Here is an 18,484-nt window from a genome sequence, read left to right as displayed (position 1 = left end):
TAGGTTAGGACACCTAGCAGGCTTTGCTGCTCCACATGCCACTGAGCAGCAGAAATGATTGAAGAACATAGTCCAATGATGTGGTAACAGCCATTAGAGACTGAGTTTATTAGTAGAGCTCCCTGATAAAGCAAGATGATCGCTTATAAAACTCTTATAGGGCCAGGAACATAGAGGTTAAGAGCTTAAATCTGAAAATAGTGAGAGGAAGCCCACAAAGGGGTGGGGGTTAGCGACAAAAGAAGGGTTTAGTAGCAACATTATGGACAGGCTGGAAAGGGATGGGGGTAACACAGAAAGGGTACAACCCGTTGGGGCTTTATGAGATGGTTTTGAGTGGAGGGAAGCAAGCAATGGTGGGTACAAGCCTAAGATGTTTGCTGCTAGAAGAAGGTATGGACTGGGAAGTGAGGTGGTGTGTGGGGGAGACTGCTGCTTCCAGCAGAACAGGGAAGAGCACATACCCTGCACAGCAGGTCCTGACAGATGAGCTCTCCTTACATAGAGGGGCTCAAAAGGAGAGCTGCTTGGCTCACCAAAGGAACTCCCTGCTGTGCTCCATGGGGCAACAAACCGAAGTCCTCTACCTATGCATGCTACTGCTTGACGTGCTTCTATGTTGAGTTTGATGGAGTTGGACCCGAGTTTCCATATGTACACAGGGTATCCTCCTGTTTGCAAGTAGCATGGCTCCTAAAAAGAGGTTACTAGCTTCTGATCACTCTTGCCTGAGAGGTTTATATTTGCAGGCACACTTGCTCACCTTACTTCTGAAAGCAGTATGAGACTTTGCTTTTTAATAGCTGCTGCCACCAAGCCCTCTCAATCTTTCTGCACAGTACAGAACCTTGGGATGTTTACAGTGGAAGATGACCCCTACATGATTAGACTGTGCACCATTAAAGCTGGGTGTCAGGGCAAAAAATATTTTTTTAAAAAAAGAGGGGAAATTGCAAACAGATTAGGTTCCCCACATTAGAATAGCATTAAATAGCAATTGAGAATAGTTTAAAATAGCAAACAGTTACAAAGGGCCCTGTGTAACAAAATTAAGAGTCTTGCTTAGTTTGCAGCAGACCAGGATGAAAATGGTCCCTACCCAAATAAGTGACCAATTGTACAATCAAAATTATGGCTACAAATAGTCAAACTCTGATTGAATCTGTGGGCAGATTGCTGCACCCACATGCAGCCCCATTGACTTCTGGATTGGGACCTTATCAACTCTTAGAAAAGGGGTAGGGTTCTGAGGACATTATAAAGGGAAAATATATTTTCATGGACTATTTCCATCCCAGCTGCTCCAAGCATTTAATCTGCAAACCACTGGGAGTGGAGGGGGTCTATGGATGGTAATGAGACCACTCTTATAACACCTTTCATCCAAAAGCACTTCACACAGCTTCTGATTAAGGCATAAAATGCAGCCTCCTCTTGGGTAGAGGTAGCAGACAGCACGGAGGACCCCGCCCAGAACTTTTATTCTTACCAAACCTACCATGCAAGGCAGATAGGTCCTTGAATATTTTTAAAAACTCTGATAGGAAAGAGACAATTTATGGTCTGTGCTGCCTAATGGAAAGAGAAAGGCTGAGCTGATGCTGTTAGGACTCAAACCTGTGGGTACAGAGTCTACTCTGTAGACTGACGGCGGTCTACATTACATGCAACTAGCAAAGGAGGATCACATCCTGATGCAAGTGGGTGATTAGTACATGAGAATTAAAAGCCCTTGTACTTTCTCAATGTAACTGCATCTCTCACTCTTATTTAAAAGGTTTAGATATAAAGTTTAGTAGATGGTAAAGTTAATTGGAAAATAATTAAAATGATTAAAAGGGGACCAAACCAAAATCTCTCAATGCTGGGAAGCATTCAGATTTGGATTCAGTCAATTTGTGGATGGGAGTGATGCTTAGAGCTTGCGTAAGAAGGATGATTTTTGGACTGGTCAGACCTGGGTTCAGTTCCTGGCTCACATTTTCTGTGCTGCTTTGGGAAAGTCACTTAATCTACTGTGCCCTTCTGTTTCTTATCTGTAAAATGGGGTTAACATTTCCTTCCTTCAGAGGGCATTGGGAGGATAAGAGCAATTAGGCTTTGTCTACACTAGCACTTTTGTCTGCAAAACTTTTGTTGGTCAGGGGCGTGGGGAAAAAAACAAACACACCCGACTGACAAAAGTTTCGCTGACAAAAGTGCGGATGTGGGCAGTGCTATGTTGGTGGGAGACGCTCTCCCGCTGGCATAGAGCAGCTTCATGGGAGACCTTACAGCGCAGCTCCTGTAAACATAGCCTTAGTGCTCAAATAGAGTGATGAGGGCCATATAAGTAACTAAGTCACTGTGGAACAGAACCAAGAATTCCTGAGTCCCAGACCTCTGCTCCAGGACTCTTGGAGCCAGTTATCATTCAGGTAGTGTCTGTAGCTTTGGGAACATGCTTCTCAACATGACAGATCTCTGGTAATGAAAGGAAAAGCACCAGCCACCATTACCCATATTCTTTATTCTGCAGAGAAAAAAAAAATCAAACATTTTCCTTGATTGGTACAAAAATGAAAAGGAGAAAAAATGCAGTGAGATTTTTTTGATCTCACTGCAGACATTTCAGCAGGAAATCTGCTCTCCAGAAAGCACAGTCCTGCACTTAAGACAACCCCCAAAATCATACACATTCACCCTCTTCCTCCCTCCCTCCCACCCCTTCCCACGTCATAAAAATTCAAGAGTTTGACACAAACAAGCTTTGGTTGCTAGCAGTAAACATGGAGTTACATTCTTCCGTCTGACAGTAGACAATCTTGTGGCCACTTGACTCCCAAGTTTTTGCACCAGGGGAGAATCGTCCCTCCAAGGATATTTTATCCCCTTAACATTCAAATGAGCCTATATTTTTGGATAGGACTGATACTTAGCGCTTGTGTAAGAAGGATGATTAGTGGACAGGGCAGACCTGGGTTCAGTTCCTAGCTCAAAGAGAGCCTGGCATAGTCTGCCTGCTTCCCATAATGCATAGAGTCCATTGCCTGCAAACCACGCATGAGCAGAGGAGGTGAGGACAGCAAGTCTCTTGCAGCAATTTATCTGCAAGATCATCATCAAGGAATGGAAAAAGCCACAACAAATCTCTGCAGTCTGCAGAGGTACATAGAGCATTGTAATGTACGTGGCAAAGGATACTGCAAACCACAGAAAAAAAGGAGAAGATGCAATTGAATATTGTAAACTTCCATCTTCTCTAGCGTGGCTTCTCCTTACAAATCAATCACTGGTTTCTTGGGAGGCAATTTGCTCTATTGACAGCAGAAAACCTGAGGGCTTTATGATTCACTTTCTCACCAGAGCCCCCAGGATGGGGCTGGTTACCTAAGTCACCTCCCTGCACAGGTAGAGCATACAGAGAGGATCCCATCTCCCTGGTCCAAAAACCCATCAGATGCTTTGGCTATTTTTTTTTAAGTTTGTAAACAATAATCAAGGAGAATATTGAAAGAAAGTGGAGAGATTTACATAGATATTTACACATACTAGACACCTAGCAAATCACCAAACTGATTACTTGGAAAAGTTCTACACAATTCAAGACAGATACAAAACTAGAAGGGGCAGCATTTACCCATTGGCACACCTAAGGTGCCAAAGGATGGTCAACAGTTCCCTCTGTGGGTCGCATAGGGGTACTGGAACCCAGGGTTAGAGGCACACAACCCAATGCATTCTATTGCATTTACCCCGTTCAGACAGAGAAGTTATCCTGAGGTAGATTTGTATAGATCCTATAGCTATTTAAAAACCAAAATTTCCTTTTTTCCTCCCCCCTCAAAAGGGCCACCACCACTTCACCACACTCACTACTGCAGCAGGGCAGAAAGCCAGCCCGAGAGCTTTTCTCCACCCACCAAGCCTAGCTACAGGCAACATTGGAGACTGTGGCATCTCATCTAGGCGGTTCTCATGTGTACCAGGGTTTTGTGTGTGTGTGTGTGTGTGTGTGTGTGTGAAGGAGCCTTGCGAGGCTAATTGTTCATTACCACAATAAATATCTGACTTGTTAAAGGCAGGCAAGTACATTTTCTGACCAGGCTAGTCACTTTTCACGATTATTTAGCAGGGCAGCGTGTTACAAACACAATGCTTCCTAGCCCCCCTTTTTCATTCCCCTAATTCATCTCCCATAGAAGGGAAGTTTTGCCATCAACTTAAATGGGAGCTGAATCAGTCCCTTGGATAATAGCTCCCAGAGTTCTAAGAGGTGATCATTTCACTCCAACTGTTTTAAGCACTCCTGTTGTCCAAATTCACATCCCAGCAGCAGAGGGAAGCCTCGGAGGGGGGAAATCTTGAACAGTGCCTCTGATTCCCCCTAATCTCCCCCTGGTGCCTGTTTGGAAGATTAGAGATCTCTCTTTCTCGACGTTTCCTGCCCTGATCTAAATCTATTCTATTACTATCTAAAACTTATAGTGGAAACTGCACACACATTCTGAAACATACCACTGCGTCAGCCTTATCCTATACTGGGGAGGGGTGGTACGGCCAGGCCCTGTGGCTACAGAGCACACAGGAGTGTCACAGCTCCTGGCTCAAGGACAGGACTCCATAGTCCCACCCAGCAATTATTGGCTAGCATTTGAGGAAAGCGGAGAGGGGAGAAGTGGGGGGGGGGGCAGGGAAGAGAAAGGGGGAGCAATTGTATCTGAATCTGCTACAAACATGGATGATAGGGCTGGCTTTGGGAAACTCTTGCAGCACACATTATGGGCCCAGCTCCAGTCACATCCCCCAAGGAAGTGCTGGAGTCAAAGCACATTAGCACTAGATAGAGATAGTTGGACCAGAAAGGCCTCCTCTTGTGGAGAGTTAGCATTGTAACATTTATTCTGGTTACACTGCAGGTTTCCTAGAAATGCAAACACGCCAGGTGGGGGTAAGGAGACGAGAACCTCACAGCCAACATTTCACAGCCATGCAGAGAAAAAGGAGTTTTTAAAAGAAGGTATTTATGTTATAGCCCGTTTAGGACCTTAATATATGCATTGAAAGGCTCTTGCTCTCTCAAAGAGAGGAATAACCAGGTGCAAGGGCAGCAGGCTTCCTTACGCCTCCAATCCAAGTTAATGCCGCCCCCCCCCCCCTAGTGCTGGAGTGACATCCAATCAGTCATTGCCCCCCATTTCTGATCTGAAGCCGGGCACTGAGCTAGGTAACTGGGGGATCTATACCACCCCAGTGTCTACAGCAGGAGGAAGTCACCAGCAAAGAGACTGGGGAGGCAGAACAATGAGTGATGGTAGTCATTAAAAATTGGACTGGGGCAAAAACTAGGGAGACAGGAACGTTTCCAGCCAGTGAGTGGAATTGAGAATGGACAGGAATGGGGAGGGGAGATGGGAACATGGCCAGGCTGGGAGGGAATTTGGAGTCCAAAATACAGATACAGGCGGCCGTACCCTCCTCTGCAACGTTGACTGACTTCTCTTTAACCACCCGCAGACACAAAGTCCCAAATGCCATGTAAATACAGTGAGAGGGAGAAGAGAATCTATTAAAATACAGTTTTAAAAATAATCAGTCCACCTGACGAACATCCAGCGAGGTAGACCTAGTTTAAAATACAAACTTTGTTCTGTCTTTGTGCTGTTAAAAAGCAAAGAAAACAAAATTCCACTCCGTCCAGCACTGGAGCTGCAGAGGCTGTTCATCCCTGAGATTGCTCAAATACCTGAGAATAAGTTGCAGTAGTTATGTCCTCTCTCTCTCTCTCTTTAAGATTAAAATATACAAAAATACAAAAAAACAGAATATTTATATTTTAAAAAAAACAAACGACAAACAAACCCAAAGATACGTCATACGCGCACGTCCTAGTGCAGGTTTCACATCACATCGGCTTCAGCACGGATGGGGTGGAGGGAGGGGCCTTGCATTGCAAGGGCAGCTGTCCGCAGGAACAAATAAATAAAGGCAGAATAGAGGGGTTGGGGAAGACAAAGTGGGGAGAGAAGGCAGCAGCTTTTAACTGACAGAAAGCACCCTGTTCCTACAGGAAAGGAAAGGACCAAGCCTGCAGCCCTTATGCTCAAAAAAAGGGCATTACAGATTCATATGGACTAGAGGATTGGGCCCTAATAAACAGACGAACAGAAGCAAATTGTATACAATATAGGTATGATCCAAGGTCCACTGAAGTCCATGGGAAGACTCCCACTGATTTCATTGTGCTCTAGATCAGCCCCTATAGACACATGGCTACATGAAATATATTCCACTGTAGGTGCTCTCAACTGTGACAGCTTTAAAAGCAGTGGGGGGTGGAAATATGGTTTCTTCCTCTGTCAGACCCTGGATTGCAGCCCCTGGGCAACAAGGACCCACCATGATCTATACCAAGACACATGCTTCCATGCCTCCTGCCACCGAGGCTATGCCACTGCTCGTGCGCCAGCATGCATGCTGACAGCGAGTGGCAGACCAGGACAGCGGATTCTGGCAGGGCTGGAAGAACTCCTCCCCCAAATTTTGTGTCTACCCCATTTGTTACAGTTTTGATGTCACCATAGTTTCCTTCCAACTAGGCCATGTGTTGCTTTGATCTGTCTCTTGCTAATATAGCTAGACATTTTCAAAAGTCAGCATTACATTACAATGGCCTTCAATTAAAGAAACCCTGAGTCTAGTTAAATGCTAGGAGCCAGAGTCCACTGAAATCATTTTAGCAGGCCCAGGATTTGGCCTCTAGAAAAAGGACTTTTCATGCTAATTTTGGAGCATAGAAAGCCCAGCTTCTACCATGAACTCCCTTCCCCTCCTCCACAAACTGGGAGAGGAGAGAGATATGAAGTCTGGATGGCTCTGAAACTAAGGGCCTTCAGAGAGGAGCAGGTCCCAGCAATGCTACAAAACCCTCAGTCCAGCATGGAAAGCCTTAAATAAATAAAGAGGCTCTTCCTAACTATTTCAGGGGCAGCGAACACTTAATTCAAGAGAGGCATGCTGTTCCACCATTCCCCTGCAGGGGGTGTGCTGCTCCACTATTCCCCTGCAGGTCGCAAAAACAGGGGACAGTTGATATTCCTGGGCAAGGAGAAATCCTGGGCGAGATCCATTTGGCTCGCCTGTGTCTAGCGAGAACAAATTTGCTCACTAGTTTCTAGCTTGCCGTTGACAACCGGTCTCTGTTCTCCTGCTAGGATGGAGACACCTGTCTCCAAAATGATCCAGGGGTTCACAAACACTATTGGGAAGGTTGGTTTAAAAACACAAAAATCACCAAACACAGGGAAAGAAACTAGAGCGGCATGTGGCTTTCGATTGGAGGAAGTGGTTAGGTACAGGGTTATGGGGCTGCTCCCTCTCCCGCTTTTGGAGCTGGGCATCTGGACAGAGGGGTAACCGGCTTCTTCCTACTCAAAGTGTGTGTGGTGGATGAGATCTGTGCTGGGATTTTGTAACCCACATACAACCATCTCAGTCCCTCTGTCCAGATACCAGTGCCATCGTCTGGCAGGTTACATCCTACAGTTTGAGCTGCCACCCTCCCACCCATCCCTGCTTTACACCAACCCCCCTACATCATGACAGCAGAGACTGCTCGCTGCTCCCCCTTTGCTGACCGATTCCTTGCTGAAGCCTTTTGATCCTGATGGAAATCTCCCCCCTCCCACCCCCCAATCTCCCACCATCATTCTCTGGTTTCAGGAAGAAGGGACGAGCTGTGCATTTCTTCTTCCTCCCGGAAGTAGGCGGGCTTTCCCTGAGAGCTGGGCGATTGCTGTGCTTTGATGGGACAGTTGGCAACCATGTGGGTGATGCTCTGGCAGAAATGGCATTTCTTTGGTTGTGGCGGCAGCTTGCATTCTTTGGCATGATGGTCCAGGCCACCACAGTTGTAGCATCTAGGAAGAGGAAGGGGAGAGATGGAGATCCAGGGAGAGAAATCAGTGCGTTAGGGTATGGTCATTCCAACTGCCAGGGCTGCTTAAAGTTGCCTCACCTTATTACCCCCTGCGCATGAGCTGCAGAACACGGGACCCACGGGTGGGGAGAACCAGCTGTTTCCCAGCCCTGACTGGCATCCCCATTACTGCGCTAGTGACTCTATGGAGACATTGTGGTCAGCAGACTGCGACAAAACTCACATCCTCCTGCTCCAAAAGTGGAGGAAAATCTCTACAGAGCCTGTAAGAGACAGCTGACTAGTTCGCATTCCATCCAGGAGAGTTACTCCTGGGGGGGGGGGGGGGGGCGATTCCGAGTGACTACCCGCCTGCAGAAAAATGGCTAAGTTGGGGGGGGGTTGCCCCCCCCCCACAGCAGAGGTGGGGCATGAGGGCACATGGGCTTATGTGCTGCTGGCCCCCCCCATTTCTGCAAGCACTCGCTCCGCTGACTCTGAAGCTGAACACTGCCTCCCGTTGAGCTCCCCTGCTGTGTGCTGGGAGCCTTCCTGTTTTCTGTGTACGGGTGGGTGGGGGAAATGAGGGAAGGGGCGGTAAAGAGATGGGGAGGGGAGGGAAGAGGCAGTGGGGAAGGAAGTGGGGAATGTAGGAGTGAGGGGACAGGGATGAAGAAGAAAAAAAGAGGATGCTGGCTTGCAGCATCCTCGTGGCAGCAGCTGAAGCTCCCCTGTTAAACAGGGCCATCGAACCCTCACCCTGACAACCCTACCCTCCTCCAATGAGCCCCCCACCCCATACCACTGATCCCCAAGCAGCTGCACCCCCACCCCATCAACCCCACTCCTCCAGAACCCCGAGCCCCCCACACCCAGAACCCCCTGCCGAGCCCTGTCTCCCCACACCCAGAACCCCCCCCCCCCGCTGAGCTCCAACCATCTTCACCTGGATCCCTGCAGAATTCCATTGCCCCCTGCCCCTCCCATGAGCCCGTGATTTAAATCTCCCACTGAGCCGCCCGCACCTGGATTGCCCCCACACAGAACCCTCTCACCCGGCACCTGGATTCCCCCACACTAAGCCCCTCCACACTTGGATCCTGCTGGGCTGAGGCTGGCCACCCACACCTGCTGCACCTGGCGCAGAGGGGCAGGGCCCCGGGGTGTTTGTCAGGGTCATGTGCAGCCTCACGGCCGAGTCCCTGTACTGGGGGAGGTGTGGGCTTCAGGGTGATCTCCCTCCTGAATGCAGCCAATGGCCTGTGCTCCCCACTGCCATGCTGGAGCCACATTTATTTACTGACAAAGTTTGCAGAATTTTAAAATGTGCGCTTAATTTTGAGGCGCAGAATATTGAATTTTTTGGTGCAGAATTTCCTCAGGAGTAGAGCGCATACTGGACCCATGGACAGTACATCATGTCTAGCCTCCCTTTTAGTTAGGCTTGGAAGGATTAGATGATCAGTAAACATCAATTTTTCTGTACACACACAAACTGATGAAAAAAATATTTCCACTGGTAATCAAAATGTACAGATAGGTAAGATAAGAAAAATTCTGCTTGAGAACCTACAAGGTTGATTTAAAGATATTTATGTTGTATATTTTGACATGTGATGTTGACAGTTTGTGTTTTAACGGTTATAAGGCTTTAACTTTTTGAATCTTGAGGTTTACGGTCATTAAATCATTGTCTGACCCCTCCTCCCCACTCCTTAATTTTGCACAACTCTGGAAATTTAAAATAAATAAAAATGCTTAAAGATAAACATGGATATTGTCCACTGAAATCATAAAAAGATACAAATCAAATTCTGCCAAGCCTACTTGCAGTGTATTTTTCTGGCTTTTGTCCACATTTCCATTTTAAGTCATGCATCTCTATGATCAAATTACCAAAGCCAAGAGGAAAACAAAAACAAAACAAAAAAAGGCCTTTCTGGATTTATTTTGCATGCTCCAAATGGATTTAAATCCCCTTGCAGAAGCCACTTATCAGAAATGGATGGCTGCAAACAGGCTATGCTTTTCACAGCCTGTGAAATATACTTCAAAATACCACCTGGGGGCAACACTTGCATGCAGCCATGCTGATGCTAGCCTAGGATGTAAGGAAAGTCCCTGGAAATTAAATATCTGAGGAACCGCCTTGCGAGCTCAGGGTGGGACGGGTAGGCTACATGGTGCTAACAAGAGCCTCGCCTCTGGGCTGCAAAGCTGCTGTGGGAGACTTTGCTTGGCTGTCTGGCCATTTCCTGAGTAGTCACTGATCTCACAACGCTGGGCTTTTATTAGAGAAAATTACCCCTTCCCTCCCCCAGTTTGCTGTGTGGCTACACCTCCATCCTGAACACACACACACAAACAGAAAGGGAGCATTGGTCCATGCCATTCAGCCCTGGGTGTTTTTGACCTCTGGCCTTTCACTTCTGGTTTTCTGCCCTTTCCCCAGAAATCTGCATCTGACACTCATTAAAAGCTGAGGGAAGCATCTTTCAAGGGAAGGGCCACTGCCCCTCCTACCCCCAGGAGCCCTGTGGCAAGAACTCTCCTGTTCCCAATGGCTCTGTGATATTCAGCCTCATGCCTTCCCAGCTGTGTCCCAAAGGCCCAGCAGCCAGATGGGGTCTCCGCAGCCCAGCTCCTTTATCAGCCCCTTAATAACAGTAATGTCCAGCTCCACTAAGAGTTCTGTGTCTGTCCTGCAGAGCTCCCCTGCTGGGTCACAGCAGACACCCATATGAGGTGTCTGTCCATTAGGGCCTTGCGTAGAAGCTACACTGGTGGTCTCCTCTGGGTGCCACCAGTATAGAACTGGGGTTACCTTGGTGACCCCCTCAGAAGCAGAGTGGCAACAACCTGCCCTTCTCCGACAGGGAAATTTCCTTGCAGAAGTGGATGCCTTTGGGTCTTGGATAAATGCCAGAATCTTGGCCCAGGCCCCAAAGGAGGCAGAAGATTCTGGGAGCATGTTTGGAAATGAAGAGGTGCCAAGTGATTGGACACAGAACAAATGGTTCAGAGGAAGGAACGATACAAACAAAGGGGTGGGTGGGCTGCAGATGGGTGGGGAGGGATGTTACCACATCAGAACATAGTCCCCAAACCAGTCTTGACTATGTGTCTCCTCCCACCCTGCCCTCTGCCATGAGGCTCTCTCCCATATGGCTCAGGTCAGGTGCTAGGCTGATCACAAAGCTCTTGGAGATCAGGTGCTGCTGTCTGATTACTGTGCATCCCTTGGCCTGTTGCCCTTACCTGTCTCCTTTTGATCTGCGTTTCTGGAGGTTCTTCCCCTTTGGTCTCCTCTCACTCCCAACGCAGAACACGCCCCCGGGGCCAGTCACTCGGATGGACTCCAAACCTTTGGATGACTTCTTGAAGGTGAACTCAACTGCCTCGCCTTCTTTCAGGCTGCGGAATCCCTCCATGTGGAGCTTGCTCTAGGAGGCCAGAGAAGGGAAAAAAGGGTTAGGCATGGCAAGAAGACCCAGTTTCCTGTGGCACACGAGAAAAGAATCACATTCACCAGGTTGCAGGCTCACTGGAACAAGGGCGCTCTCCTCTTTCCCCCGCGGAGCTTGACAAAGGATGGACAGACACAGGGATGCCAGAGTGCTTACTTCCCCAGAGACACTTCTGGAAGATACGTTGACCTGAAATGCTTGCTTCATAGACCAATGGCTCTCAACCTTTCCAGACTACTGTACCCTTTCAGGATCTGATTTGTCTTGCGTACCCAAAGTGTAATTGCACGTAAAAACTACTAGCTTACAAAATCAGACAAAAAATACAAAAAAGCGTCACAGCACATTATTACTGAAAAAAATCACTGACTTTCTCATATTTACCATATAATCATAAAATAAATCAATTAGAATATAAATATTGAACTTACATTTCAGTGTATAGTATATAGAGCACTATAAATAATTCATTGTCTGTATGAAATTTTAGTTTGTACTGACTTTGCTCGTGTTTTTTATGTAGTCTGTTGTAAAACTAGGCAAATATCTAGATGAGTTGATGTACTCCTGGTTAAGAACGAGGGCCGTTAAGCGATTAAAAATATCTTCATTGTGAAAGTTGAACTTACAAATGTAGAATTATAGAAGAAAGACTCGGGGCTTTGGCCAGCCCGGCTGGGGCTCCTCCAGATTGGGGGGGCGGGGAAACGCTCTGGGCTGCGGCTGGTCCGGGGCTCCTCTAGCTGAGGGGAAGGGGGTGGGCAGAAGGGGCAGAGCTGGGGGCTAGTCTCCCCAGAGTGAGGCTCCACACATGTCCCTTGATGCTTCAACCACCGTTCCAGAGGACATGCGTCCATGCTGATGATGGGTTCTGCTTGATAAACCATCCAAAGCAGAGCAGACCAACGCATGTTCATTTTCATCATCTGAGTCAGATGCCACCAGCAGAAGGTTGATTTTATTTTTTGGTGGTTTGGGTTCTGTAGTTTCTGCATGAGGGTGTGCTCTTTTAAGACTTCTGAAAGCATGCTCCACACCTCGTCCCTCTCAGATTTTGGAAGGCACTTCAGATTCTTAAACCTTGGGTCGAGTGCTGTAGCTATCTTTAGAAATTTCACATTGGTATCACCTTTGCGTTTTGTCAGATTTGCAGTGAAAGTGTTCTTAAAATGAACAACACATGCTGGGTCATCTTCCGAGACTGCTAGAACATGAAATATATGGCAGAATATGGGTAAAACAGAGCAGGAGACGTACAATTCTCCTCCCAAGAAGGTCAGTGACAAATTTAATTAACACATTTTTTTTAAACCAGTGTTATAAGCATGTCCTCTGGAACAATGGCCGAAGCATGAAGAGGCATACGAATCTTTAGCACATCTGGCATGTAAGCTACAACAGTGCCATGCAAATGCCTGTTCTCACTTTCAGGTGACATTGTAAATAAGAAGAGGGCAGCATTATCTCCTGTAAATGTAAACAAACTTGTTTGTCTTAGCAATTGGCTGAACAAGAAGTAGGACAGAGTGGACTTGTAGGCTCTGAAGTTTTACATTGTTTTGGTTTTCAGTGCAGTTATGTAACAAAAACCCCAACATTTGTAAGTAGCACTTTATCATGAAAGAAATTGCACTACAGTACTTGTATAAGGTGAATTGAAAAATACTGTTTGTCATTTTTACAGTGCAAATATTTCTAATAAAAATAATATAAAGTGATCACTGTACACTTTGTATTCTGTGTTGCAACTGAAATAGATATTTGAAAATGTAGGAAAACACCCAAAATATTTAATAAATTTAAATTGTTATTCTATTGTTTAACAGTGCAATTAAATCTGCGATTAATTGAGATTAATTTTTTGAGTTAATCGCCCGAGTTAACTGTGATTAATCGACAGCCCTATTAAGAATCACGGTCATAGACAACCAAGAACACACAGTGTGTTGGATGGCTCCCCCTGCTGGCAGTCTCAACAGAGCAGAGGGGAGTCAATAGGTCACATAGACTGAATAGCTCTTTCACCCCCGGAGGAGGTCCCTTTAGGATCAGAACTGAGACACAGTCGTTGCAATGGGAGACCGGCACTGCCCAGACTATACCTGTTTTTGGGGTTTAGTTTCCACAGCTCTCTGTTTAATAACCTGGAGCCTTTTATGAATGCAGATACACACGGAGCCACAGAGGATTTATTGGTTCGGTAGCTACAGATCCAACAAAGCCAAGACAAGAGCAGAATTCAGGTAGATTTGCTACCAGTACTAGTCAATCATGCCATGAAAGTGATTATAGACCCCTTTCCCCAGACCCTTGCTTATTTTCACCTGCTGCTCTCCATTTGGGGAATTAAGGTTGCAATCCTGCAAGTTTCCCAGATGTCAGCTGGAATCATGGGCTCCCAGCAGCCTGCATTGTAAAACAGGAGTCCTACACTGAAATGCCTGATTGCAGGTTTCGAAGGGGTGTATTTGCTAATGTTTCCATGAGCAGTTTCTCAGTGGAACGGAGCAATAAAAGAAAACTTTCCCTGGGGCAGTGTGTGGCCGCAGTTTTCCAGTATGACATGACAGGGATGATGCAAAAGGAATTTCATTTATGAATTCAGCTTGTCCCAGTTCTGTGATCCTTTTCCTCCAAGGGGTTTTATGGAAAGATGCTCCACTGGAATGAGATTGCTGGCCAGGAGCACAGCTGAACCCAAATTATACATGTCCTTTTCACCACAGTTCTGCAGTCAGTTAACAAGTAGCGCACAATAAATGCACAACTGTTTGGGGGAGGATGGTCTCTGCTGGTTGATAATCTCTGTGGATTCAGTGGGAAGAAGGCAGGCTATCAGTCAGACAAGACTGGGTTCACTGTCAGCTCAGTGAAACCAAATTCAAGAATCTGATAAGAGACTTAATTTCAGCTGTTTGCGTAATGGTGAAGAAAACCATCAATGGTATGAAAATAATCCATCTCACTAGGTTTCATCCTTTCTAGGAAAGCAAGATCATGAGGAGTTCTAGTGGTAGTAATTTAGGCATTTGTACTGCTTTCACTACTATAATATCTGAGCACCTTGAACAAGACTGACACCCTCAGCTACACACCACCACTCCCAGCTGGTCCATGCCAGAGGGGCCGCCAGATGATGCAAGGCTATTGATACCAGTCTGTATGGGCCAAGGAGATATTTACCAGTTCGTATGGAAATGACTGCTTTTGGCCAGGGGGAGGGGTGAGTAAAGAGTTAATTTGCAATCTGTTGGGGGAAGTGGGGGGTTAAAATAACTTTCCCAGCATTTTAGCAACTCCACCTATCCTGCAACAGCCTTGTGGCTGGTGATCCCCAGGCCCTGTTCAGACAGTTCCTCTCCCCCGCCAGCAGCCTTGCTCTCAGCTCCCTGCCCATCTGGTCCTCATGCTGCTCTTTGGAACAGGATTTTTTTATGAATGGAGCATTCCCACCATTCATGTGTTCCTCAGTAACCCAGGTCATGTGATCTCCCACAGCCCATTCTTTGCAGGTTGTAGGAAAATGCCCACATTTAGACTTAAACACACCCTAAGGGGAGAGAATTCACATCTTTTCCTCTCCCTATCCCCACAGAGAAACACCTCACCCTCCCAGCCATCCCCCCCCCCACTCTCTCCACACATGATGGCAAGGAATTGAATATGGAAAAAATACTAAAATCAGGAAGAAGACAGATTTTTTTGATAGATCTTTACTACTCTTCAGGCCAGGACGAGGGTGTTTGTGGCGTGCAATGGGAAAGGGAAGGTTTAGGTTGGGGTGGGGTTTGGACAAAGCTGGAGGAAGGACCCTCCAAGTTCAAAGGAAAATTTACTCTTTTCTACTGGGCTTCTCATGTCCCCAACCCTGCCACTCCTTCTCCAATGCTTTTTCCCAGCTTGCCCGCTCTCCAGATCCCCCTGCCACTGCACCATTCCAGGGCTGACTCTGGGAAACCCTCATGGCAATAAATGAGGCCCTATCCATGAACAGAGCCACCCTCAAGGCCACAGTAGCAGGCTTTAGGAGCGGAGGGGCCCACTTGTGGCCTCAGGCTGGCTCACCAGGACAGGAATTCACAGCAGCCCGTGTGTTTGGGGCGAGGGGTTTGACAAGTGGGCAAGGTCCCCTTTAAATGGAACAAAGGTTTCTCACCAGATCCAATTCATGGAGTCACCATCTTAAAGGGAAGATCCAAGAAGCAGGGGCAAGAGCTGCAAGCCACTTGGGTCACTTGTTACTCCAGGAAGGGGCACACACCGTTTGCTGATCCTGGCCAGCATCTGTACACTTGATGTTTAGCTAGAAAAGGAAATTAACATCCCTCCCTGGTGGCACCGAGCAAACTCCTAGCCAGCTTTCCCTGCAGTGTAAAGAGGCTTCCAAGCTGCACCCGTACAGACTCAGAGTCCACAGTAAAGTAACAAATTCCCTCCCATGAACTTGGAACACTTTTTATACTGGGGGTGCTGTGACCCCGCCATTCCCTAGAGCTGGGGCCAGGAGCAGGGCCGTGGCTCTGGGGGGAGGGAGAAACACGGACGGGGGTAAGGGAGCTGAGGCTGGAGCCATAGCTGGGGTGGGTGCGGAGCCCTCGGCATGGGGCCAGCGTCTGGGAGCACACCCCGCAGCCAGGATCCCGTGTGTGGGGCTGGCAGCTGGAGCCCCTCATAAAACCTGGGGGCGCTGCAGCACCCCCCACATCCCTAGTTTTTCCACCTATGAGCCCAGCTCCTTCTGAGTGTACTGCTCACTGAGCCTGGCTCAGAAGACATGTGACCCTCACCTCATGGTGTCAGGATCTGGAGCGGGCGCCCGCTCTCACATTCCCTCCCTATGCTGCCAGCTCCAGGCTGCCGAGGAAGAGGAGTGCAGGCTGCCATGGGCAGGATTGTGCGTTGCCTTCATGGCAGGGCTTGAAGCAGCTCATTTAAGCCTGACAGGGTTTCATTTTCCCCCTGCCAGGCAAACTCCGCCCACCCCCTTTCTTAAAATGCCTCCTCACAAGGCACTGCCCTTCTCTTCGGATGAATAGGGAGCAGCTCCTCAGAGCAAAGACCCAAACAAGATGATGAATCAGTAAGACTTCCCTTCAGAGCATTCTTAGCGCGAAAAAGGTGCCCGGCAGGTATCCCGCCAGTCCCAGCGATCATTCATGTCCCCTGCCTGTGCAATGGGCATCTCACAGAGAATCACCTCCACAAGGTTAAAGATTATTCTAGATTCCACTTCCTTCTTTGAGAGAGTTGGGACATTCCCCGTCCCAGACTCTAATTAGGGCAATTGCCTCCTGCCTCCCTAAATTCCCCTTGAAGCGTCATTGAGGAAATGATGCCCTTTACTTCCTGCCCCAAAATGTGTGGTGCTGCTGTTGAACAGATACTGTGTTTCACTCCAGAAGTGGATGCGTTTCAGTAAGAGGTGAAGGGAACCTTTGCCTATCAGGACCCTTTGAGATGAAAGCTGATGCAAATGCAAGATCTTTATCATTAGAGGTTTATATGAACAGGAGCAGCAGCTGTTTGCACACTGGACAAGAGGAAAATCCTCAGGACTCTGAATCGTCATGATTCCAGACAGAAACTGATCGACAGCTGGGGTCAGGAAGGAACTTCACTACACAGCGAGTTGCATTGTTTATTGGTGTGAGTTGCCCTGTTCTTTGCATCCCTTCCACCCCCAGGCATCAAAGTCTATCATAATTATCAATTTTGGCCTCATAGTACCCTTTAGAGCTGGGTTTTATCCCCTTTTTACAGGTGGGGAAATTGAGGCAGAGAGGCAAAATAACTTGTACAAGGCTACACAGCAAGAAGTGGCTGAGCTCCCCACAGCTTGCTGCATTGCAGATCCTTCAGCAAGACCTTTAGAAAACCAGCTGCTCTTTCTCCATCGCTCTTCTTGTATTGAGGGCTTGCCTCTGTGTCCTTGGGCACAATGTCTCTCCTCTGCCATGTTGTGCTGGGCACTGCCCTCCAAGTCCCAGAGGTGGCTGCATTTCAGCAACACGGGTGCAGAAAGAGGAGGAAGAGCCACCCAAAACATGACACATTTCTGTTTATTTTCCAGGAGTGCTACAGATAAACCACAAACCCCCAACAAAAGGCGAAGGAAACCCTCTCTCCCTGGGGAGGGGAAAGAAACAACAGGGCACGGACTCCCCCTCCTCCCCGTTTGGGCCTTTTGAAGTGAGCTGCTGAGAGGCTGGTGGTCCTCAGAGCATCCTCCCCTCCCCCCTTCCCAAAACACACACATTGTTCAAATTCCTCTGTTATCAGATAGGTAATCAAAGTGAAGCCCATTGAATTAGCTGCATACCTCCTGCATCTGAAAGGAAGGGGCCCAAAGCCCCCTCCTCCTCCTCTCAGCCTGCCCCACACCACACACAAAGCAGGAACATTCCCAGGCCTCGGCCATTCCCCCCCACCCAAAAAAAAAGGGGAGGGGGAGGAGTAGGAGCCTAGAGAGATACTGGAAGGGGGGAGGGGACGGGCTCTGCTTTTAGTCACCAAAGCTGGACCCAGAGAACAAAGAGCTGTCCCTGTCCACTGCTCCCGCTGGTCAAATTCCAGGAGTTCCAGGGTCTCCATGGGGGGAGGGAAGCTGAAGTGGACACTGAGAATCCGCAGGCTAAAGGCAGAGCTCTGTGTGCGTGAGAGAGAGCATGAGTGTGTACGCAAGCAAGCGCCAGCTTGGGACCATGATCCCTTCCTCTTCCGCTCAAATAGCCCCACATTCACTGCTCTCTCCTCCCCACCAGCCCCCTAGCTCCGTCTGCCCCCCTCGCCCCACTGCATACTCAGCCCTGCCCAGCAAGGAACAGTTTCACATCCATCGATGATGCACTTGCTGGAACACCGGGCCTGTGCTATGAACCGGGATTGTTCAGACAACTCTCTGCTCTCCCACTTTTCCCAGCAGAGCCCCAGCTGACAGACCCTACCCTTCCTTCCCGTACCCCAGAGCAGCCTCCCTTCCTGGGTCCTTTGGCAAATCGGTCACTAGGCAAATAAGTAACCCAAACAAACATGCTCATGCTCAAATAAATTGGTTAGTCTCTAAGGTGCCACAAGTACTCCTTTTCTTTTTTCCAAACAACATTGCTGCAGTACATCCTGC

The 18,484-nt window shown here is 47.9% G+C and overlaps 1 protein-coding gene across 2 annotated transcripts in view; it reads right to left on the bottom strand.

The window, feature by feature from the left end:
* Positions 1–7,684: 7,684 nt before the first annotated feature.
* The window catches only part of LIN28A (lin-28 homolog A), a gene marked incomplete at its 3' end in the record, with an annotated part of 31,478 nt that continues 20,678 nt past the window's right edge, over positions 7,685–18,484 (bottom strand). For both annotated transcript variants that reach the window (XM_084609762.1, XM_084609761.1), the window contains exons 3-4: positions 11,156–11,340; positions 7,685–7,898 (exon numbers count right to left, since the gene is read on the bottom strand). In XM_084609762.1, the coding sequence (XP_084465888.1) occupies positions 7,685–7,898; positions 11,156–11,340 (399 nt within the window). The remainder of the gene's footprint in view (positions 7,899–11,155; positions 11,341–18,484) is intronic.

The sequence above is a fragment of the Lepidochelys olivacea genome (assembly GCF_965140295.1).
Source record: "Lepidochelys olivacea isolate rLepOli2 genome assembly, chromosome: 19".
NCBI lineage: Eukaryota > Metazoa > Chordata > Testudines > Cheloniidae > Lepidochelys > Lepidochelys olivacea.
Note: the sequence above shows the minus strand (reverse complement) of the source record. Positions and strands in the feature narration are given on the sequence as shown.